Source organism: Myotis daubentonii, chromosome 2, assembly GCF_963259705.1.
Source record: "Myotis daubentonii chromosome 2, mMyoDau2.1, whole genome shotgun sequence".
NCBI lineage: Eukaryota > Metazoa > Chordata > Mammalia > Chiroptera > Vespertilionidae > Myotis > Myotis daubentonii.
In genome coordinates this window covers 9302790-9326021 of record NC_081841.1, presented here as the reverse complement: position 1 = coordinate 9326021, position 23232 = coordinate 9302790, and the positions used below count along the sequence as shown (strand labels likewise).

The following is a 23232-nucleotide window of genomic DNA, read 5'->3' as shown; positions in this document are numbered from 1 at the left end:
CATGAGCCAGGAAAGCGGTCGTTTTCTGAGCATTTTGCACTTCACACCTCAGATAAGGTGTGGCAGCTTTCCTGTCCCCCCTCCCACCGTGGGACAGAGATGTGACAACAATCCTTACAGCTGCCCCGTGGGGTGCTCATTCCACGTGGGCTCTGTGTGGCCTGCTCGTGGCTCCTCACCGTGGCTCTGTGCCACAGGAGCGTTTTCAGACCTATGTCACAGATGGGGAATTGAGGCCAAGGCGGTTGAGGAACCGGCTCACTTCAGAGTCCTTGCACCCTCACCGCCCTCTGCCTTTGGCTGCAGGGCCCCCTCCCCGCACATCTACTATAGAAAGAAGCAAGAAGGAAAGCGAAAGCGAAAGCCGCTTCTGGGAAAGCCCTGGTTTCCTAGAAGAGGTGCTCAGAACCACTGGCTTTTCTGCGCCAGGAATTTTCAACCCTGACCTTTTCACAATTCCTGCTCAGGACAGAGCTCAGCAGCTGCAAGCAGGTGGCGGAGGGGGGGGGCGGGGGGGGGGGGCGCTTGTGCCTCTGCCTGGTTAGCAAAACCCGCTGGACACTGGGCACTGTCTTCATTGTCCTCTCAGCCTGGACGGACGCTCACAGCGCCCTGTGGACCTGAGGCCCCAGAGAGGTGAGGACAGAGGACAGGCTGCAGGGAGAGCAGGTGAGGCACAGGCAGAGGAGGGAGGGCTGCTTGTGCGCCTGAGGGGTCGGCTACAGGCCAGGAGCTGTGGTCAACGCTGCTAGGGTTCAAGTTCCTGTCCTGCCACTTATGAACTTTGTGAGCCGGAGAAGGGTCTGAAGTTGAAATTCTTTTTTTTAAATTAAATTTTAGAGAGAGAGGAAGGGAGAGAGACAGAAGAGACAGAGAGTTAGAGAGAGAGAGAGAGAGAGAGAGAGAGAGAGAGAGAGAAACATCGATTTGTTGTTCCATTTATTTGTGCATTCTTTGGTTGATTCTTGTATGTCCCTGACTGGGGATCGAACCCGCAACCTCAGCATATGGACGATGCTCAAACTGAGCCACCCAGCCAGGACTGCAGTGTGAATTCTTTGATAAATCAGGACATGAATCTCTCCCTCACCGGCCACGTGAAGTTTATAGCACTGGTCACCACCGGTGGTCCATGAGGTTCTGAAGGTTGGCAACCACTGGTATAAAGGAAAACCTGATTAAGGGGTGATATGACCCACCAAATGGAGTCCCCCCCCTCCACTGGGCCGGTGACCCCAGGGTCCTAAAGGGACAGGGCCTGGCTCCCAGAGTGTGGGAGACCTCTAGACACAGGCGTTTCCCTGGGAGCTCCCTGCAGGCGAGGGTTAGGGGTGCCGTCTTTGCAGGAGAAAAGAGGCTGGGTGAGTTGTGGAAAGTGCAAAGCCAATCCCAGCGGCTCCTGGACTGTAGGTTCCTTTGGGAAAGTTGTGGGAAGGAGGGGGCCTGGCCCCAAGCTGTGTTTTCAGAGTCACCCACCTTTGCTCAGAGTGGATGCCGGGGGAGTTGGTGTGCAGGGAGGACTAAAGGCTCCCCAGCAGGTCCAGGGGTCCCCAAAGGCGTGGACGGAGTCGGCGAAGAAGGAATGACATGGAGACAGCGTTCAGTTGATCAGCAGCCTAGCCCGGATCTCCAGCCAAGTTCTGGTCTGGATCTCCAGAGAGGTTCTGCTCAGATTCTCCAGCCAGGTTCAGTGGCCATGTTCTCTTGCTAGGCTCTGTCCAGATTCTCCAGCCAGGTTCAGTCACCAGGTTCTAGTCAGGCTCTCCTGCCAATTTCCACAGTCAGGTTCAGTCCAGGATCTATTGCCATGTTCTCTCCAGCGAAGTTCTTCTGTTTCCAGGCTCCGTGTAGGTTCTGTCTTCTGAATTCTGTCTCATGAGTTCTGTCTTCTTGATTCTGTTCTAAGTTCTGAGTGTTTCTGTCTTGTTACAACTGTATTTATACCAGTTGATTCAATCCTATCAATCTCTATTACAAAGGTTAGGGCGTTTCTTATCTCCATTCCAGGGAGAAAAGATTATGTAGTTTAAGCATGATTGTTCATAGTTAAAGGGATTAATTACCCGCCTGGCACTTAGTTGAGGGGTTTTATTCCCTCCCTAACTTCAGGGGAAAATCCCTACCTGGGGATTCAACCTTTCTAGGAGAGGTGACCTTGGTTAAAACACAGCGCCAAGAAGGTGAGCAAACATATAAAGAACAGTATGCCACATATGCCAGGTCCCTTGAAACAGCAAGCATGGACCGGCTCCCGGCACCTAAGCAGGCACACAGAGACCGTCAGAAATATGAGCACTCAGCCGGCTGGCATGGCTCCGTGGTTGAGCACCAACCTATCAACCAGTTCGATTCCCGGCCAGGGCCCATGCCAGGGCTGTGGGCTGGATCCCCAGTGTGGGGCGAGCAGGAGGAGCCAGATCAATGATTCGCTCTCATCATTGGTGTTTCTATCTCTCTCTCCCTCTCCCTTCCTCTCTGAAATCAATAAAAATATATTTAAAAAAGGAAAAGAAACATGGCTTATCCAGCCATCAACCCCATTGTCTCCTCTCACATCCGGGGAGGTCAGTAGGGAGGGGACCTGTCCAGACTGAAGAGCTCCCTGCTGTCCCCTCTGCCCTTCGCCCACCCGGGAGGACTAACATGAGAACTGGGGGTCACAGCTGCTGGTGGAGAAGGGCTCCAGGGAAGTTTCTCAGCCTCAGCACCACTGACGTCCTGGACGGGGTCATTCTCTTGTGGGGCCGCCCTGAGCATTGCAGCCTCAGATGCCAGTAGCACCCCCACCCCCCACCAATGTCTACAGACATTACCAATGTCCCCTGGGGAGAAAACTCACCCCTGATGGAGATCAACTGGCATCACGCTGGGCTCTCCCACTTACCGACTGCGTGACATCGGTCTCCTTGGGCCTCAGTTTCCACATCTGCAAAATGGGAGAGTCAGGGACCACCGTCCTAGATCTTAAATCCCGGGGGCCAGTTGTGTCTTGGAGTTTCCCACTTTGTGGTGCAGATATTATAATGTTAGGTCTGATCAAATAATTGAATCGATCCCCCCTCCCCTGGGAACTGCCCTTTAGGCCACTTCATCACGGACATTCCACTGGCAAAGACCATGATCTCTCCCCTCCAGATTTCACCAGAACCCAGACCCGCACAGAGAATTCTCTGCCCAGAAAAAGCCCGCCTGGAGCCCTTTAAAAGCCTCCGACTCCCCCTCTTTGGGTGCTGGCACTATTTGGGTGCCCAGCCTATCTGGTATCCAGATGACCTGATACATTTATAACCCTCACCACTTTGGGCTTGCTGTGTTCCTCCTTCCGTGACCCTGACAATACATTGGGTAACGTCTCAGCAGCCCTCCCTAGTCCAGCACAGTCAATATTTTCGCAGTGAAACAATGAATATTCGAACTAACTGGGGTGCGTGAAAACTATAAACTTGCACCAATTCAGGTCAAATGTCACCACCCCATGAGCCAGGAGAGAAGTTTGTTTCTGAGCATTTTGCACTTCACACCTCAGGTAAGGTGTGGCAGCTTTCCTGTCCCCCCTCCCACCGTGGGACAGAGATGTGACAACAATCCTTACAGCTGCCCCGTGGGGTGCTCATTCCACACGGGCTCTGTGTGGCCTGCTCGTGGCTCCTCACCGTGGCTCTGTGCCACAGGAGCGTTTTCAGACCCATTTCACAGATGGGGAACCGAGGCCAAGGCGGTTGAGGGACGGGCTCACTTCAGAGTCCTTGCACCCTCACAGCCCTCTGCCTTTGGCTGCAGGGCCCCCTCCCCTCACATCTCCTAGGGAAAGAAGCAAGAAGGAAAGCGAAAGCGAAAGCCGGGTGTGGGAAAGACCCCGTGTTTCTCAGAGAAGGTGCTGAGGCCCTTTGGCTTCTCTGCGCCAGGAACTTTTCACCCTGAGCAGTTTCACAATCCCTGCTCAGGACAGAGCTCCGCAGGCCGGGGTGGCGCTTACGCCTGTGCCTGGTTAGAAAACCCGGGGGACACGGGGCACTGTCTTCATTGTCCTCGCAGCCTGGACGGAGGCTCACAGCGCCCTGTGGACCTGAGGCCCCAGAGAGGTGAGGACAGAGGACAGGCTGCAGGGAGAGCAGGTGAGGCACAGGCAGAGGAGGGAGGGCTGCTTGGGCGCCTGAGGGGTCGGCTACAGGCCAGGAGCTGTGGTCAGCGCTGCTAGGGTTCAAGTCCCTCCTTGTCCTGCCAGTTATGAACTTTGTGAGCCTGAGAAGGGTCTGAAGTTGAAATTCTTTTTCTTATTTTTAAATTAAATTTTAGAGAGAGAGGAAGGTGGAGAGAGAGAGAGAGAGAGAGAGAGAGAGAGAGAGAGAGAGAGAGAGAGAGATTTGTTGTTCCATTTATTTGTGCATTCTTTGGTTGATTCTTGTATGTCCCTGACTGGGGATCGAACCCGCAACCTCAGCATATGGACGATGCTCTAACTGAGCCACCCAGCCAGGACTGCAGTGTGAATTCTTTGATAAATCAGGACAGGAATCTCTCCCTCACTGGCCATGTGAAGTTTATAGCACTGGTCACCACTGGTGGTCCATGAGGTCCTGAAGGTTGGAGACCGCTGGTTTAAAAGAAAACCTGATTAAAGGTGTGATATGACCCACCCAGCTGAGACTCCCTCCCCTCCCCCATGGGGGGGGGCAGCGTCCTAAAGGGAGAGGGCCAGGCTCCCAGGGTTTGGGAGACCTCTAGACACAGGCGTTTCCCTGGGAGCTCCCTGCAGGCGCAGTTTAGGGGTGCCCTCTTTGCAGGAGAAAAGAGGCTGGGTGAGTTGTGGAAAGTGCAAAGCCAACCCCAGCGGCTCCTGGACTGTAGGTCCCTTTGGGAAAGTTGTGGGAAGGAGGGGCCTGGCCCCAAGCTGAGTTTTCAGTCACCCACCTTTGCTCAGAGTGGATGCCGGGGGAGTTGGTGTGCAGGGGGGACTAAAGGCTCCCTAAGCAGCCACACAGAAACCGTCAGAAATATGAGCACTCGGCCGGCTGGCGTGGCTCCGTGGTTGAGCACCAACCTATGAACCAGTTCGATTCCTGGCCAGGGCACATACCAGGGCTGTGGGCTGGATCCCAGTGTGGGGTGTGCAAGAGGCAACCAGATCAATGATTCTCTCTCATATTGGTGCTTCTATCTCTCTCTCCCTCTCCCTTTCTCTCTGAAATCAATAAAAATATATTTTAAAAAGGAAAAGAAATGTGAGCCCTCAAATGAAGTAACATGGCTTACCCCACCATCAACCCTATTATCTCCTCTCACATCCGGGGAGGTCAGTAGGGAGGGGACCTGTTTGGACCAAAGAGCTCCCTGCTGTCCCCTCTGCCCTTCGCCCGCCAGGAGGACTAACATGAGAACTGGGGGTGTCACAGGTGCTGGTGGGGCCGCCCTGAGCATTGCAACATCAGACACCAGTAGCACCCCCGCCCCCCCACCAATGTCTACAGACATTACCCATGTCCCCTGGGGAGAAAACTCACCCCTGATTGAGATCAACTGGAATCAGGCTGGGCTCTGCCACTTACCCACTGCGTGACATTGGTCTCCTTGTGCCTCAGTTTCTGAATCTGTAAAGTGGGAATAACATTAACATCTATTTCACAACGTCAGAGAGGATTAAAGGTGCCTAAAGTAGGTAGGTGCATGTCTGGCTTATATTATAGGCTAGTGATGGCGAACCTATGACACGCGTGTCAGAGGTGACACGCAAACTCATTTTTTTGGTTGATTTAAATGGCATTTAAATATATAAAATACATATCAAAAATATAAATCTTTGTTTTACTATGATTGCAAATATCAAAAAAATTCTATATGTAACACGGCACCAGAGTTAAGTTAGGGTTTTTCAAAATGCTGACACGTTGAGCTCAAAAGGTTCGCCATCACTGTTATAGGCCATGGGCACCCTGGAGCCAAATCCTCCCAACCCAGCTTTATAAACCAGAGAGGAGAAAACCTTTTTTTTCTTTTTTGAAAAAATCTTTGATGCATTAATTCTACCTCAAAGACTATCCCATAGAAATAACCAAACACGTGACCAACATTTCTATAAGGATCAAAAGTTATTCATAAAAGACAAACTGGAGCTGAAAACAACCCAGAGATTCCACAGCGGGGGAGCAATTAAATACGAAAGGATACCTCCACAGGGTGAGATGTTACAGGGCCGCTAAGCTCTAGTAATATGAGGAGCCACTAGAACATAATGTTAAGTGACAACAATTCATGCAAAACTGCAGGCGCAGCAGGAGTCTAAATTGGTTTTGCTGGTAAAATCAAGGGCTGGCAGTGTTTATTTCCGTGTAGTGAGAGTACAGAGGAATCGTATTCTTTGTTTCTGGAATGTCTATTGTAAATCTGCATTCATTGAAGTAATTAGAGGAAAACGGGTTATAAGGGCTTTTGTGACGTCAAAATAGGTAAAGGAGGATTTATTTTCTAAGATATTTTAGAAGTAGAACAGGAGGAGGAGAGAGGGAAGGGGAAGGTCATGAGAGAGGGGGCGTATCTAGAAGATGCCACTTCTCCACCGGCCCCAGGAGCGAGTGCCAATGACGAGGGGGTGGGAGGGGTGGAGATGCGGGGGGGGGGGGGGGGAGGGGGCGGAGGTGAGAGCCGGGGTGTTCCTTTCCTAAGGCTGCCATAGCAACAGGACCACACACCGGGAGGCCTTGACCCGCAGAAATGTGTTCTCTCATAGTTGTGGAGGCCAGAAGTCCAAGACCGAGGTGTGAGCAGCGCCAATGTCTTTTCATGGCTTGATAGCTGGTTTCCTTTAGCACCGAATAAAATTCCGTTGTTTGGCTGTCCCACAGTTTATTCATCCACTCATCTACCGACTGAAGGTTATCCTAGTGGCTTCCAAGTATTGGCAGCCATAAAAAAATCTGCTGTAGACATTCCTTTGCAGGTTTTTGTGTGGACATAAGTTTTCAACTCCTTTTGGGTAAAATACCAAGAAGCACAATTGCTGGATCACATGGTGAGACTATGTTTAATTTTGTGAGAAACTGATAAACTGTCGTCCAAAGTGACTGTGCCACTTTGCATTACCATCAGCGATGACCAAGAGTACCTGTTGCTCCGCATCCTCACCAGCATTTGACGTTGTCAGCGTTCCAGATTTTGGCCGTTCTCATAGGTGCATGCTGTGTTTTTCAGTGTTAATTTTGAGGAAATTGGCCCGGCCGGCGTGGCTCAGTGTCAACCTATGAACCAGGAGGTCACGGTTTGATTTCTGGTCAGGGCAATGCCGGGGTTGCGGGCTCCATCCCCAGTGTGGGGTGTGCGGGATGTTTCTATCTCTCTCTCCCTCTTCCTTCCTCTCTTGAAATCAATAAAAATGTATTTTAAAAAATTTTTTTGAGAAAAGTATACATTCCCATACAGAGAGATCCCACATACCTCCCTTTACCCAATTTCCCCGCCAACAATGGCTTACGATCTCTATTATCACAACTAAGAAGTGGATGTGCATACAAACCACTTACTCAGCTCTCACCAGTCCCTCCGCTCATTTGTGTGTGTGCATGTCGTCCTATGCAACTTTTCACACGTGTCGATTTGTGTGGTCGCAGTCACAGTTAATTTGCAGAAGTTCCATCACGAGGACCCCTGGTGCCACCCTTTCCTGGATGCAGCCACCTCCCTGGCCTGCTGCACCTCATCCTGTAGGTTTAACTTTCTGGGCCTCTGTTTCCGATGCATCGCTTGTAAGAAGTGCATGTAGTTGGATTTCGCCTTCTGACCCAATCACAGAGTCTTTTCCTTTTAATAGAGGATTTTTATCCTGCTCATAATTATGAAAAATGCAGAAACCTCTGTCCCGCAACATTTATGGAGATGGGCAGTGTACTCACGCTTCACAGGGGAGGAAAGGGAAACGGAGAGCAGTGAGTGAGTTTCCCTGAAACCACAGAACCGGTGAGAGACGGAGGCGGGCTGTGATGCCCTTGGCCACACTGACTCTATACTAATGCCCCGTCAGCGTTTTCCTCCTGCAGCGTAAGACACAGCAGCCAGACGCCCCACCACTATGAGGATGGAAAAGAGCCAGGAGAGCACGTCGAAGGTGGCAACGACACAGACATCTTCAATCTGCCGAGGTAGGCTCCCCTCCCAGCCGCTTGCATTGGAGGGAAAAGCAGAGCCCAGTGACGTCTTTGTAAGAGAAGGATGGAGGGCAGAACGGCCCAGCACCCATGAGAACACAAGGACACACAACAACCCGCCGTCACGCACACACAGTCACTCGGTTCCAACATTTGTCCTTAGTCCTGTCCTTCGCCAGCTGCCGTCTCCTCTCTGCCTGGCTGAACTGGTGGCGTCCTCCAGGGCTCAACCTTGGGCCATTCTTGGCTTCTACAACTCTCTCCCCAGAGTTCACATGCAATTTTAAATGTATATATGTATATTTTTTTATTGATTTCAGAGATGAAGGGAGAGAGAGAAAGAGAGAGAGAGAAACATCAGTGATGAGAGAGAATCATCGATCAGCTGTCCCCTACACGCCCCCTATGGGGCTCAAGCCTGCAACCCAGGCATGTGCCTTGACCAGGAATCGAACCACAACCGCCTGGTTCATAGGTAGATGCTCAACCACCGAGCCACTCTGGTGGGGCTCACATGCAATGTTGTGGCTTTAACTACTTTCTACACTGTTGGTCCCACAGTTGCTCTCCCAGCCAGAGCAAGACTCATCTATCCGCTGCCTTCTCAGCATCACTTGGATGTCTAATCAGGTATCTCAATCTCAGTCCTCCCCAACCGGAACTCCATGCCCCGCCCAGAAAAACTGCTATCCATCTCAGTAGATGGGATCCTCCCTGTAGCAGTCCTTCAGGCCCCAAACCTGACTCCCTCTGAGGTCACCCTTGACCCTGGTCTCACCCATCCCACATTCACTGACAATCCTGTGGATCCCTTCAAATCCATCATTTTGATCATTTCTACCAACCTGGTTCAAGCAGCTGCTGCCTCTTGCTTTGACCATTGCAATAACTTCCTAAGAGTTAAGCCTGATTCCTCTCTCGCAAACTTAGTCTATTTTCCAGCCCAAGCGTTCGTTTTCACACCTACCTTAAATCAGGGCCACTGCTAGACCACGTGGTGCCTTAGTGCTTATTAGAAAAAGCCTACCCACAAATGGATACAACTCTGGGAACACATAGCTCTACAAATGGATGACCACTTTGTGCAATCAATCAATCGATCGATCAAAGTGCCCCTCACTCCTGACAGACACGCACCTCCCCCGATCCCTGGCCCCCAGGTCTCACCACCTAGCAAGTAAATTCTGGGAGGGGTTTCAGACCCCACCTGTGTGCTCAGACAGAGCCTTTGTAGCTCTCATAATATTATGTCCATGGGAATATAACTGGTACTAAGGGGCCTTATAAATGGCTGCCATGTCCTGTGTAGATGATCTTTTAATCATTAAATCAATTTGTTCTTAATAGCCAATGGCTGGAAACAACGTAAACATATCAACTGATAAAAGAATAGATAAACAACCTAAACATATCAGTTGACAGAAGAATAGATAAGCACATTGTCGTGTATTTATATAATGAAATACTGCATACCAATCATTTTTTAAAACGACTGATACCTGAAACATTTATATGAAGTTCAAAAATAGGCAAACTAATCAGTGGTTATAGAAGTCAGAATAGTGTTTCCCTCTGGGGCGGGGTGAGTGGTGCCTGGGTGTAGTCACAGGAAGCCTGTTCTCTATCTTGGTCTGGGTGCTGATGACATGTGTGAATGAGTGAGTGTGTGTGTGTGTGTGTGTTGTGTATACACATTTATTGAGCTGAGGGCTCCAATTTGTGTACTTATATGCAAACTATACCTCAGTATAAAATGTGAGAACAATTGTAGGCAAATAGTTAGCACATTACAAGTCTTTCACCATTATTTGGCTTCGGCATATCTCAAACCCTGCCACACTAGAATCTCGTAAGATTTCGTGGCCCCTGCAGTCACCTTGTTTTCCATGTTTCCAACCAGAAAGTCGTTTGACCCCTGGGAACACCCCCATTTCTCCGGTGGACAAGAGGAGCTCAGATTTGGAGCCACAGTGGCAAAAACTCGAAGCTGGTGTCGGTTTGCAAAGGTAACCCGGCGAGTTTTGTCTCGGGGAAAGGGCTGCCCCTGCTGAAATGCTCAGGCACCCCCACATGTGCAACCCGTGTGCCCCAAAGGCGTTGGCCACCACGCCGGCCTGTCTTCCCACTCAGGAAGGCAGTTCTCCTCGGGAAGAACATTCCACGTGGTGAACTAAACATTTCGGAGAGCAGGTTGAGATCTAATTAGGTCCATGCCATTGAGCACTGGGACCCTCAGGTATACATTGTCCCGCGGGGGTGGGGGCAGGGTGGGGGCTCACCTTTGGGAGGCCCATGAAGCAGGAACTCTGTCTTTTTGGCTCACATGACCCCAGGAAAGCCCTGTAGTGTGTCTGTGTTCATGAACTCAAGCCCAGTTATCCGTTAGCCCCAGGCGTAGCATCCCAGGCTCCAGCTCAACGTGGACAATCGAGATGCTCGCCAAGTGATTCGGTGAACCGCCGTTGTGCCTGGTAGAACCAGGCTGCCATTCGACGCTATGTCAGTGGGCCTTGCTGCCTCGCGCAGGAGGCACTGTGGCCGAATGTCCATATTTGAGGCATTTGGTTTAATTAAAAAACACAAGAAGCCAAGCTTGCCTTAGCTGTCAAGCACCTTAAAGACAAGACTTTAGAATTCATGGCCCCTGGGTCTCTGGCCTCTCCCCTGGAGGACCAATCCCACCTGCCTGAGGGGCAAGAAAAGCTGGCCACGTGCCAAGGGGAAGGTTTAGAACGTTGCTGGCCGCTTATCTTGGCCTCTTGCTGTGCTACTCCTGACAGAGGCAAAGTCACACCTCAGCCGCCAAACTCAAAGTCGTCAAAGCCGAGGGCGCCTCATACAACATGGCGCCTCCTCCCTGACTGGCCTCTGCCTCTACAGACCTCTCAACCTCCCGCCCAACACCTGGATTCCTTTCTCCCAGCTTCCATGACCCCCCGCTCCCTTAGTCCTGACCTTGACCAGGACCCTAGCATTTGCCCACTGCCTCTGGCTGGTGACACTTCCACAGTCTCTCTGGCCAAGGTTGCAAATATCCATCAGGACCGCTCTCCCTTCTCCTGCCCTCTGGCCTGCGCTTCTCCCCTGTGTCCCTCCGGACGCCCCTCTCACGTGTTTCTTCTCTTCATGGAACCAGCCGCTCCCAGCAGCGCTTGGGGACTTCGCACGGTCAGGGTCAGGTCGGAGGTCACGGGGGTGTTAGGGAGATGCAGGGCGGGTTCAGAATTGGGAGCGGCAGGGGCTTCTGGAAACCATCTGGGCCTAAGAATCTGGCCTTCCCATCGGGGACACTGAAATCAAATCTTTATTTAGTTATTTATTTTTATCCTCACCAGGGATATTTTTCCAAGAGAGAGGGAGAGACAGAGAGAAATATTGATGTGAGAGAAACACATCGATTAGTTGTCTCCTGCACATGCCCCAACCAGGGCCCAAGCCAGGGAGGAGCCTGGAACCGAGGTATATGTCCTTGCCCAGAATCGAACCCAGACCCTTGGGTCTGCAGTTCGAGGCTCTATCCACTGAGCAAACTGGCTAGGGCGAAACCAAATCTTTATTTCCCTCATCCGCAGGGATGGCGATGACATTCCTCCAGGTGAAGATGTGGAGCAACAAGATGGAGATCTGTCTGATGAAGAAGGAATATTTTTGAAAGAGTTTCCCATAATGAAAGTGGAACTAGAAATGGCCATCAGAAAGTACCGTGCCCTCGCAGACGACATCGACAAAACCCACAAAAATTTCACCCAGACCAACCTGGTGACCACCTCGGTCGCTGTGGCCTCCGGAACCCTGAGCCTCCTGGGGTTGGCCCTCGCTCCGGTCACAGCCGGAGGAAGCCTGATGCTTACAGCTGCTGGTCAAGGTTTGGGGGCTGTCGCTGGGGCCACCAGTGTGTTGACCAGCATTTTGGAATACCGTCACAATAAACAAGCCCAAGCTCAGGTCAGCAGCGAATTGTCTGCCCCTGACCCAAAGGTCGAGGAGGCTGTGGCCTATGCCGTGAAGGCCGGAAAGACTGTCTATAACTGTGGGAAAACCCTCAAGGAAATCAGGAAGAACGTCAAGGCCTTGCAGGTCGCCAGAGCCCACCCGCGCCTGACCGCTGCCGCCAAGCGTCTCCTGGTCACTGGGGAAGCCTCGGCCCGCACCACCAGGAGGGTGCAAAGGGCCTTTAGAGGCACACCGCTAGCGATGGGGAGCAGCGCTTTCTTGCGGAACACCGTATTGAATGGCCTCTTTCTGGGCATGGATTTGGACAGCCTCCTGAAGGACTGGCAGCAGCTGAAGCAGGGAGCCAGGACCGAGTTGGCGGACTTGCTGAGGGCCAAGGCTGAGGAGCTGGAAAGAAAGCTGGCAGAACTCACCCAGCTCTATGAGGAGCTGCAGGTGAGGCTGGAGGGAGGGGAGGGGGACTGGGGCTCATGGGCACCCAGGTTTAGGGGAGGGTGTGAAGGAAGCCAGTGTGTGTGCGGTTTGCATGGCTGCCCCTGTGGACGAGGGCTCCGGAGATGAGGGTGCCCAGCTGGCCAGGCCTGGCCGTGCCTCTGTTTCTCCCTTGATGCCCTTCCAGGTCCCTGGCCTGGGAAGAGGGACAGAAGAGGACACTGAGCCACCGGGGGTGTTGGGATGGAAATGTGCCCCCCTAGTATCCACATGCGGAAGCTCCAGTGAGACTATGTGGAGACGCTGCTTCAGGGAGGGGTTGGGGTTGAATGAGGTCATGGCGTGGGGCCGGCACCTTGATCTGGGCCTCGCAGCCTCGGGAACTATGAGAAATGACGTGTGGTTTTCTGTCACGGTGGCCCTGGCTGGCTGGGACAGGGAGCTGCTGTAACTGCCCACCTCTCCCAGTGGAGCGGGTCAGGATGAAGCTGGGAGCGGACTTCAGAGCGGGCCGGCTCTGCCCGCCTCTGCCCCAGAGCGCTCCTGAGATGGGTGGTTTTGTTTCTTTACCGAAACTCTTGCAGGAACAAAGCCTTAGGAGCTCATCTTCCGAGGAAGCCACGGCGACTCTAACTCAGCCCCCAGCCAAGCAAGGGGAAGCAGGACCCCGGGCAGAAGGTGAGCGGAGGCAGGCTAACAGCGGCTCTGAGGCAGGGTGGGGCGGGCTGGGATGGCAGAGACAATGCCTGGGACTTGCTGGCGGAGTTCCTCCCTGTGCTCCATGGGTCCTGGGCACTGTCAGCTGGGAGTGCTGTGAAGGTGGAGCTGTCCTCTCTCCTCCATTGCCACCCCGTGTCTTCACTGGCTCCCGGTTCCTTCAGGGAGGGTGGTGGGGTGCTAACTCCGTGCTCCCTAGGTCCCCACTCACACTCTCCCAGTCGGTCCACATTCCTGTTTCCCCGCTGGGCTCTCTGTGAAGCGCTGATGGCAAGACAGTAGGGTCCCCGGTGGGGAAGGTGTCACCGGAAAATAAGGGCTTTCGAAGGGAGAGGGAAACTATTGTTTATTTGTGACCAGTAAGGACAGCTCTTCAGGAATCAGGAATCCAGGCAGAAGCCCAAATAATATTCTGATTAGGAGACAAAGGCCAGGGGTATCGATGAGACAGGGAAGGGGGATAATGACATCAATCAGAGGAAGGCGAAAGGAATTCTAGGGGCCAAACAGGCAGGTTTAGGGAATAAAGAGGGTCTGTGGGGGAGGATGCATATGTGAAAGACAGCGGTGTTTCTGGCCTCGGCAATGAAGGCAATTATAAGGTGGATCAAACGCAGCCCTGCCCTGAGCAGCTGGCACAGCCATATGGGGTATAACCCCTCCCTTGGCCAGAGAGAGAGCCATAAAGAAGATCCAAAGCAACTCCAACCAGAACAGATAAGATGGGGATGTGAAGGACAGGGAAATGCCAACGATAAGGGGAGAGGAAGGCATACGTTCACAGAGGATAAAGAAAAGTCACAGAGGACCGGGAAGAAGGAAACCTACTTTCACAGAGAACATAGAAATGTCGACAGATGCGGAAAGAGGGAACCATACTTCCACAGGAGATAGAGGAATGTTGCAAGATAAGGGGGAGAGAAGGACGGGGGCACCATGTGCGTTTTGGCCTTTGAAACAAAAGAGTGACCAATTAGGAGAGCACAGGGTCAGAACATGGGGAAGGGGCCCAATTAGAAAGGGTCAGTGTCAAACAAAGAACTACAGCATATATACTAATTGACTGGAGACCAAGGGACACAAGACAGATTACAGATTTTAGATTTTTGGATGTAGAATTTTTTCCCATTAGAGAGAGAGAGAGAGAGAGAGTGAGCAGGTTTTTCCCATTTGGTGGCCCATTCCCAGAGGGACCCCTCTGGGACCCCCCTGCCCAGATGGAGTTTGTATAAGCTTCCAATAAACGTCCATATTTTTTTAAATATATTTTTAATTGATTTTTTACAGAGAGGAAGGGAGAGAGATAGAGAGCCAGAAACATCGATGAGAGAGAAACATCGATCAGCTGCCTCCTGCACATCTCCTACTGGGGATGTGCCCACAACCAAGGTATATGCCCTTGACCGGAATCGAACCTGGGACCTTTCAGTCTGCAGGCCTACGCTCTAGCCACTGAGCCAAACCGGTTTCAGCCATTTATATTTTTTATTTTTTATTAAAGAAGCCTTTTTGTCCACGAGTTTATTCTTCAAACTTTGTCGGACAGGGACCCACGAGAAGAAGTCTGTACCCCGAACCCTACGTTCCAAAGGCATTTCTATTGGTGCAGATGACATCACATAGGGAAGCGAATTCTAAATAATGTTATTTTTCAGTCCAGTGGTCGTCCATGCAGTAGTCACAGTAACTGCTGTCTGGTCATCGCTGTAAGCAGTGTTTTTGGTACAAGATTGCTCAGGCCCAGTGCCAAGGCCACTCGATCCTTCCAAAGAGCAGAGGCACACTGCACGCAGGCAGGTCCTCAGGGTGGTAGCTTCAGCTCCATTTCGAGGGGCTCCGTTTATATGATCCTTCGCAAGGGCTTGCCCATGTTCCTTCTTCATCAACTCACCTGCTGTTTTTTCTCTTCTCTCTTTCTCCACCCGCTGGGCAGAAATCGCGGGATAGGATCCTCCTTTGTTTGTGCACAAAAGTATTCACTGGAACCTGCTCAACCAGATTCCATCAGGAAAGCAAGAGGCCCTGTCTCCCCAAGACCCCAGTTCTGGGCCTCCTTCCTGCCTTCCCCGCTCACCTACCTTAAACATATGCTTGTTTGGGTCGATGTGTTAGCTGCTCTCTTGAAAGTAGTGCATTGACATTAAATACATTTTTTGAAATTTCAGGACGTAAAAATATAGGGTGTGGATGAAAGGGGCCACATGCTGACCTGTAAGCTCAGGGGAGGCCTGCATGGCGGTCTTGCAAACTCAGAGACCTAAAGGAACCACAAAAGATGGCCTGAAATTACACTTTAACTAAAAGCAGTTATGGTGGGCAGTTACGTCCTAGGCCGGTATCTTCAATGACCTTAACCCAATGACCTTAACCGAGCCCGTCTGTCTTTTTGCATCTCTGATAACATACCCTTGACATGTCTGGGTAACTTGTAACTTCCCTTTTTATGGAGCCCCTGGGGCACAACCAATGTGCTGGGCACCAGGACAGATACCACAAATGCCTTCATTATCTTGTTAATTGTTCCTGCACCCTCCTAAGTGTGTGTCCATCATTTTACTTTTTATACAATTCCTGGGGTTTCCCTGCTTTGCTTATCCCTCCTCCTTAATCTATCACCAATGGATTTCATGTAACCCATCTATGTCCCTCCTTTGATTGCAATGTATAAATGCAGTTGTAACCCCACCATTCTCCAGAGCATTATCTCAATTCGTTGAGGTTCTGCTTCCTGCCATATGTTGACAGTTTGGCTCAAATAAACTCACAAAAACTCTTTACAGGTTTCAATGTGTTTTGTGTGTGTGTGTTTTTTACATTAACAAGGGGGTGGTGCTGACATGCTTCCTGGCTTTCTGTGGCTGTCATTAGGCTGCCTGCTGGGGACCCTCCCTCAGGCTGTTTGAACATGGATTTTTTTCCTGCAGTCACCTGCGTTTTCTCTCTCATTCTCAAAGCTCTCCTTCGCCTGCGGATCTACTGCTTTTCCTTGTGCTGTTTTCACTTAGCAATATGTTCTGCGATTCAATGTTCCACGCCTGGCTCTTCTAAACATTGTTTTTTCAAGTTGTAAAATATTCTCTTGACGGTACGTACAATCTTTTAATTAGACGTGTATTAGTCATCACTTTGTCAAAACCCACTCAAACTGGCCTGAACTTAAAAAGCTTAGGGGTACACGTGGGCTTCCGGTGTGTCGGGAGCCAGAGGATGACGATGATGTCATCAAGCCTCCGCCTTCATTTCTCAGACTTCCTCCACCTGCAGGCAGAGGGCCCAGCACCCTCAGGTACGCCCCCTCCCACCTGGGAAGAGGCGGGCCCAAAGCCCAGAGGCCCACTCTGATTGGTCACCAGCCTTTGCCGGTGCCTTGGTGGGAGCTAAATGGCCTGGGAATGAAGCAAGAAGCTAGAAGAGGAAAGGCAACAAATGATACACTAGACGCACCTTCCCTTTCAGAAACACTCTGATCGTTTCAAATTCCTTATTACACATGGTGGCAGAATGAGAATATGGTTATGTCAAAAAGCAGCTGCAGTATAATTAGAACTCTTTTCTGAAAGTAGAATCTCTGAACCAGGGATACCGCAAATACAAAATGACCTCATGAAGGGACAGGAGGAGTCTCCCCCCGCCCCCCCCCCCCCCCCCACACACACATTACATTAGTGAAATAATTGTTGGAAATTAGGGAACGATTGTACAGGGGGAGGGGAAAGACGCCACATCAACATTTTGGATACACCTGCCTGTCTTGCGATCCAGGGCCGCTAAACAGCCGTAACCCCGCGCCTCGGCCCGCGTGTTGTCAGCTTTTGTTGCTCTCAGTTCCTTGTTTTAATTTTTGTATGAGCATGACTGTAGGTAAACAGCTTTCTGCACATTTTACATTGATCTCTTAGTGTATGAGCACCCTTAAAGTTCCGAATAAACATTATTCATAATAACACGGCATATAACATAGATAGTCATGAGCTTGGGGATTTGCTTGTTTCGTGGCATGTCTGGAGTTTGGAACAAAAGGATGAATTAGAGAAAGGAGCTTTGAGACTCACCTCTGACCCTCATTTGCCTGGCGTGTCTGAGCTTTGGTTTCTTCAGCCATGAAGTCAGTGTAACCTGAATGGAACCACCACTCCACGTGGGCGCGGATGGCGGTGCCCCACTCACAGGGATGGAAGTCTGGGAGGAAATACGCCGACAGACGTTCAGACCCTAGATAAACGTTTGAGCCCAAATCGAAGGAGGCGGGAGAGGTTCATTCTTCCCTCTTCTCTCATTCTCAGATTGTCTTCCAGCAGGGGCAGAAGCTCCTGAGATAACTCCTCCTCCTCCTCGGCCTGGCCCCACCCCCGCTGCTTGGCCCCACCCCCTCTGTCTAGCCCCACCCCCTCTGCCAGGCCCCTCCCCCTTCCTGACTCAGCCTGGGCAGCTCTCCTGCGGGCTCCCTCCCTGCCAAGCCTCCAGGCGCCAGCTGCTCTCCATGGCTCCGCCTCCCTCTCTGAAGCGTCATCTGCTCCACCTGGGGTCCTCACCGCCCATCGCCACCAGTCACTGCATCGTCACTCCTCACCAAAGGAAGCCCAGGACCTCTCCAAGCTACTCAGGGCAACCCAACCCACCACTGTCCTCTCCGTTGGGTGGAGTGGGGCGCCCGAGGGGGTACCCTGAGGGGGTGCCGGCCCTACGGTGGTCAGGCAGACCACGAGTTCTGAGAAAGCTGTCCATTCTCACATGTAATATGTTTTATGAAGAAGAGGAAGAAGCACAGATTCCAATGAAAGCCGAGTAATCAGCTCTCAGACGCCCCCTGACACCACACCCAACACTGTGAGGCTTTGCCGGAGTGGGGGACCCTTCAAAGCGGCTAGTGAATTTGTCCTGCCCATGCTGAGGTCTGTGACCTCTGGTGGCCCACTGTCCTGCCCGTGACCTATCTTCCCATACCAGAAGCAAATTAGGGATCTCAATCACCGAGCTGAGCCCCGGAATGGCTGGGGAAGGGGGGCGAACCCCAACTGAGGTTGGGTTCCATTAGCACCTGACTAGCTGTGGGTGGTCTCGAGGGGCCTTCTTGTATCATTCCAGTTTGTCCCAGACCACCCTCTCCAACCATGAGCTTCAAGTGGCCCTTGAGTTTGTGATGAAATGCAAGGTGTTGTCACCCATAAGTCACACTCTCTTGAGTCTAAAATCCGACTTTCAACCAAAAGGCCACTGTGTTCTGTCAGTGCCCAATGTCAGAAAGCAATGTGAACCCTTTCTTGGTCTTTCAAGAAAACGAGGAAGCAAGAGGGAGGAAGGGAGAGATATTCTTTTTTTTTTTTAATCTTTACTATTGAAGTATTACATATGTCCCCCTTCCCCCCCATTGACCTCTCCCAGCCTGCCCCTGCCCCCCACCCCAGGCCTTCACCACCCTATTGTCTGTGTCCATAGGTTACGCATATACGCATACAAATTCATTGGTTGATCTCTTCCCACCCACCCACCCTACCCTGCCTTTTCTCTGAAGTTTGACAGTCTGTTCAGGAGAGATATTCTTAATTCATGGTCACAATGCAGCTACACAAAATCACAGTGCAAAACTGGCCTTCCTTTTTCTGATAGGCAAGCTCACGCAGACCAATACTGTTCAATACAGTGGCCACTAATCGTGTAGCTCTGGAGCCTTGGAAATGTGGCAACTCCAAGCTAAGGTGTGCTACAAGTGTGAAATACACACTAGACTTTAAAGACTTAGGAAGGGAAAATATATAAAGTATCTAATTAATCATATTAATAATTTTAATTGATCACACACTGCTTTAAATACAATATAATGTGACTATAGAAAATGTTCACTTACATATGTGGCTTGCATTATGGTTGTATCGGACAGCACTAATGTAGACAAACCAATTTCAAAAATGAAGGTAATTTGAATAAGTTGGGGTTCATGGGGCTAATAAATAGCACCTCCTTTTCTCCCATCCAAGTTTAGATCCAATGATGAAGTGGACCAGGAGGCGGGCAGGCGGAGGGAAAAGTACCCACTTGATTAAAGTTGTGGAGGGAAGCAGCTTTGGGTTGACCAAGTTGGCTTGCTAATACTTCACTCCCGAATCAGAGGGCCCTCGCCCCCTGCCACATGCAATACGGGACAATGTCAGGCCAGCCGCGCAGCGTGGGAGCACAGCACCCTGAGTGCTCGCAGAAGGCCAGCGGATCCAAGTCAATGTCAGTTCCTTCCGGCCAACTCGCCCACCATGAAAGCTGCCCATGCTCCCTTGGAGTTGGTCAGCAAGAGCACGGAGAGAGGCCAGGCGTGTGCTTGGACGAAATCCCTCCACATGGAGACAGGAGTAGGAAGTGAGTGACCTTCTAGTGCTTCCTAACCTTCGTTTAATAATGCATTGACCTTTAAGTCCCTGGTCAGCAGGGGGCAATCAACCATCTGGCAGAACAGCCCTGCTCTCAGCTTGACCCAATCGCTGGTCAGTGCCAGTCACTTTTGCGTCCTGGGTCTGCTGCTGGGCAGCGAAAATTTGCCACCAAGAGGTTTCAGGATGGGTCAGATCAGTACATTAATGAACCCCAAGGCCTGTCTTCTCCCAATGAGATCAAGATTTAGCATAAAGATAGTCCAATACTAAAGGCCAACAGGAAGAGGCCATAGTGCATATAAACTGCCTCCCATGGCAAACTTCCCAGGGAGAAATATTAAGATTCGATTTCCTTGCAAATTAAAGTTGAAGGGAATTAGTCCAAAATCAAATGGTGCTGCACTCGTGAGTTAAAAGCTCAAAGAAATCAAACTCTTTTAAAGTCCAAAAGCATCAAATTCTCTATTAGAGTCCAATGCAATTTTTAAAGTGAAAAAAGAAAAAAAAAAATCATCCTCCCTAAAGTCTTATTTTGTCCTGTTTCAGCTAACTTTTTAAACTTAGGAATCATTTCAAACGCAGAGAAGCGTTCAAGAAGAGTACAAAGAACTCCCAGACTCACAACCACTAAGGTTCTGTCCCTGTGCCCGGTGTCCATTCACTGCACCTCAGCTTCAAATCCACCCTGAGTGCTTGACCTTGAGTGCACGGCTGTGACCTTGGAGCTGGACTCTCGACCTTTTTCCTTTGGGCCTGGCTCCATGTTGAGCTTTGCCAGTAGAGGGCGCACTGCAGGGGGAGGAGGCTCTGGTATGAACTTTCCTGCTCCTACCCCTGCTCAGCAGCCATGGGGTGGAATACCAGTGGGTATCACCTCCAGTGAGTTCAACAGCACCCCAGCGGCAGTCTCCGGTGGGCACCGTGGGCACTCCCTGGGAACCATCCAGCCCAGGCTTTCCCTGAAGGTGGCGTCTGCCCATTGAACCCCCGCCACCCCCTGAGTGTTGCTGGCCGCCCCCCCCCCCAGGGGCCAGGTTCCTCCATACAGCCGTGGCCTGCAGAAACCTCAGCAAACCTCTTTGCCTACATTCCTTTTACAAAATGTGTTATTTATAAAATCTATCACCCTTATCTGGGTGCAGTCACAGTTTGGTATCTGAATTCTCCAATGGTGGGAGAGCTGTGGCGAACACAGCCCGTGCAGTGAGGCCTGCCCAGCGAGGCCTGCCCAGCGAGGCTCTGGAGCCATGGGCAAGTCTGAGGCTTTAGGGTTGGCCCCTCTGTAGGTCCAGAAGGTGGATCAAAAGAATATTTTAAGAAAAGAGGAACCGCCGAAACCGGTTTGGGCTCAGTGGATAGAGCATCGGCCTGCGGACTGAAAGGTCCCAGGTTCGATTCCGGTCAAGGGCATGTACATGGGTTGCGGGCACATCCCCAGTGGGGAGTGTGCAGGAGGCAGCTGGTCGATGTTTCTCTCTCATCGATGTTTCTAACTCTCTATCTCTCTCCTTTCCTCTCTGTAAAAACTCAATAAAATATATTAAAAAAAGAAAAAAAAGAAAAGAGGAACTGAATTTGGGGCAGCTGAATGAACACAACTTACCCGTGTGTGGCGCTAACAATTTTTTTTGAAACTGGATAAATGCAATCCCCTTTCTCTGTTTAAAACGTGTGGTGAAATGTACATAACACCACATGGACCGTATAAAGTCCATTTCAGCGCTGAGCAGCCAGCACCGCCATCCACTCCAGGGCTTGCTTCATCTCGCAAAACCGAAACTGTGCCCATTCAACACGTGGCCGTGGCCCTTTGTGTTTGTCGACCAGGGGGTCATCCGGGGATGAAAACAGAGGCCAGGGCTGGAAACCGCCAGGGGTCAAGTCAGCGGGCCAGGAGCCACAGTCAAAAGCCTTGCCTGGAACTCGAGAGACACAGGGACCTGGACGAGGGTTCCTTGCCCACAAGCTACTCAAGTTGGACCCGGCACCGGCAGGCAGCGCCTCCTGGGAGTGTGGCTAGAAACTCAGAGGGTCAGGCCTTTTCCAAGACCTACGGAGCCCAAATCGGCAATCAGATGAGGTCCCCAGGACCTGGGGACACATGAAGTCTGAGAAGTGCTGGTGTGTGAGATGGGCTGGTGTATTTGTCTTCAGGGTCACGTCCTGCTTTGTAAATATCACAACGACTGAAAAGAAAGCAGGGGCGGTAGGGCCGTGCCTGGACCAGGCCCTGTGCCAAGTAAATACACTCTTTCCTCAGAGCTGTGGACCATCATAGGTTCAATTGGGAGGAGAAACCTAAATAGTTCTGTCCCTCCTCCTGCCTGGTGATAAGCAGTTACTCATTCATCAAGCCTTTCGTCCTCTGTCCACACGGAGCAGCAGACGGCGGTCAGTGTGGCCTGGATTCTGGAAACCTGGCTCAAGGCTGCCTCATCCCATCTGCCTGAAATTCCAAAGTAGAGAGATGCGCCTTTACGTGTGGGGACCCAGCACAGAAGCAAAAGGCAGACCAAGTGAAGGGAGGTTCCCCGGCGTCCACATACCACACCCACAGGGCGAGACCCGAGTAAGTCCTCCGCCTGCACGCACTGCGCTTCTCTGGGCTGTCAAATGCAAGAGACATACATGCACTCACCTCACAAGGTTGTTTGGAGCAAATGCGAGGAAATGAATGTGAAGTCCTTTATGAAATAACTAGAGGCCCGGAGCACAAAATTCATGCATGTCCCTCAGCCCAGGCTGCACCCTCTTGCAGTCCAGGACCCCTCAGGGGATGTCCATATGTCCATTCCCTTGGGGAATGGGCCTAAGCCGACAGTTGGAAATCCCTCTCGCAGTCTGGAACCCCTCGCTCCTTACTGCCCGCCTGCTCGCTGCTCCTTACCACCGCTGAGAAACTTGGACTCCTTCCTTTGCAGCCACACAACTGTCACACGCCAGGCAATCACTCAGAAATATCTTGGCATCAGCCAACTTATGGAATTCTCCCTTCTCTCCGTTCTCCTGAGCTGGACTTTGAACGTTGACTGCGGCATTCTCTTGGTCATCATTTTTGTTTCGTTTTTCCAAAACGTTACGAAGTTTATATGCATATAACATACAAAGATGCAGCTTCCTTTGTTGGAACAGGAAGGAAGGGGTGGTTAAGTACGGCACACGGAGCTGCAGCAAACACCAGCTGTAGGGAGGGCCAAGGGGGAGAGGAGTTGTCACTGGGGCTGAGGCCCTAGAGTCGTTGGAGGAGAAGTTGGGATCCCCTCTGGTGCCGCATTCTGAGGCTGAACTAAGTGGTCAAGCTGAGGCAGAGGTGGGTGCCATATCAGCCATCTTTGGTGCTGTTTATCCTTCCGCACCCCAGCTCTGTTATAAAACCCCAGAGCCCTGGATTCCAAAGGCCCCATCCAGAGCAGAGGCCCTGGAAGGGGGTGAGAGGAAGTGAGTAGAGCAGTTTGAAGATCCTGGGAGTCTCCAGAGGGGAGGGCACCCTCCTCCATCCCTGCCTGTGGCTTTGGCTCCCCTGCTCACTCCTGAGCACCACACGTGAGTTGGGGAGGGGTCCGTGGAACATCTCAGTCCCTGGCCCGCACAGGCCTCCCTTCCATCCAGGCCTGCCTGCCTGCCTGCCTGCC

General features: G+C 51.4%; 1 protein-coding gene across 5 annotated transcripts; it reads left to right on the top strand.

The window, feature by feature from the left end:
• Window positions 1-521: 521 nt before the first annotated feature.
• Window positions 522-15766, top strand: APOL6 (apolipoprotein L6). 5 transcript variants are annotated; one of them, XM_059681678.1, is made up of 7 exons: window positions 525-669; window positions 4036-4115; window positions 8012-8129; window positions 10036-10141; window positions 11708-12524; window positions 13106-13199; window positions 15172-15308. In XM_059681678.1, exons 3-7 carry the CDS (start codon window positions 8060-8062, stop codon window positions 15183-15185), a joined length of 1101 nt encoding a protein of 366 aa, XP_059537661.1. In that variant the 5' UTR covers window positions 525-669; window positions 4036-4115; window positions 8012-8059; the 3' UTR covers window positions 15186-15308. The 5 variants fall into 5 exon arrangements, with proteins under 5 accessions (XP_059537660.1, XP_059537658.1, XP_059537657.1 ...); XM_059681675.1 differs by lacking the exon at window positions 13106-13199 and having other exon boundaries at window positions 523-669; window positions 8028-8129; window positions 15172-15765; XM_059681674.1 differs by lacking the exon at window positions 13106-13199 and having other exon boundaries at window positions 523-669; window positions 15172-15746.
• The last annotated feature ends 7466 nt before the right edge of the window (window positions 15767-23232 follow it).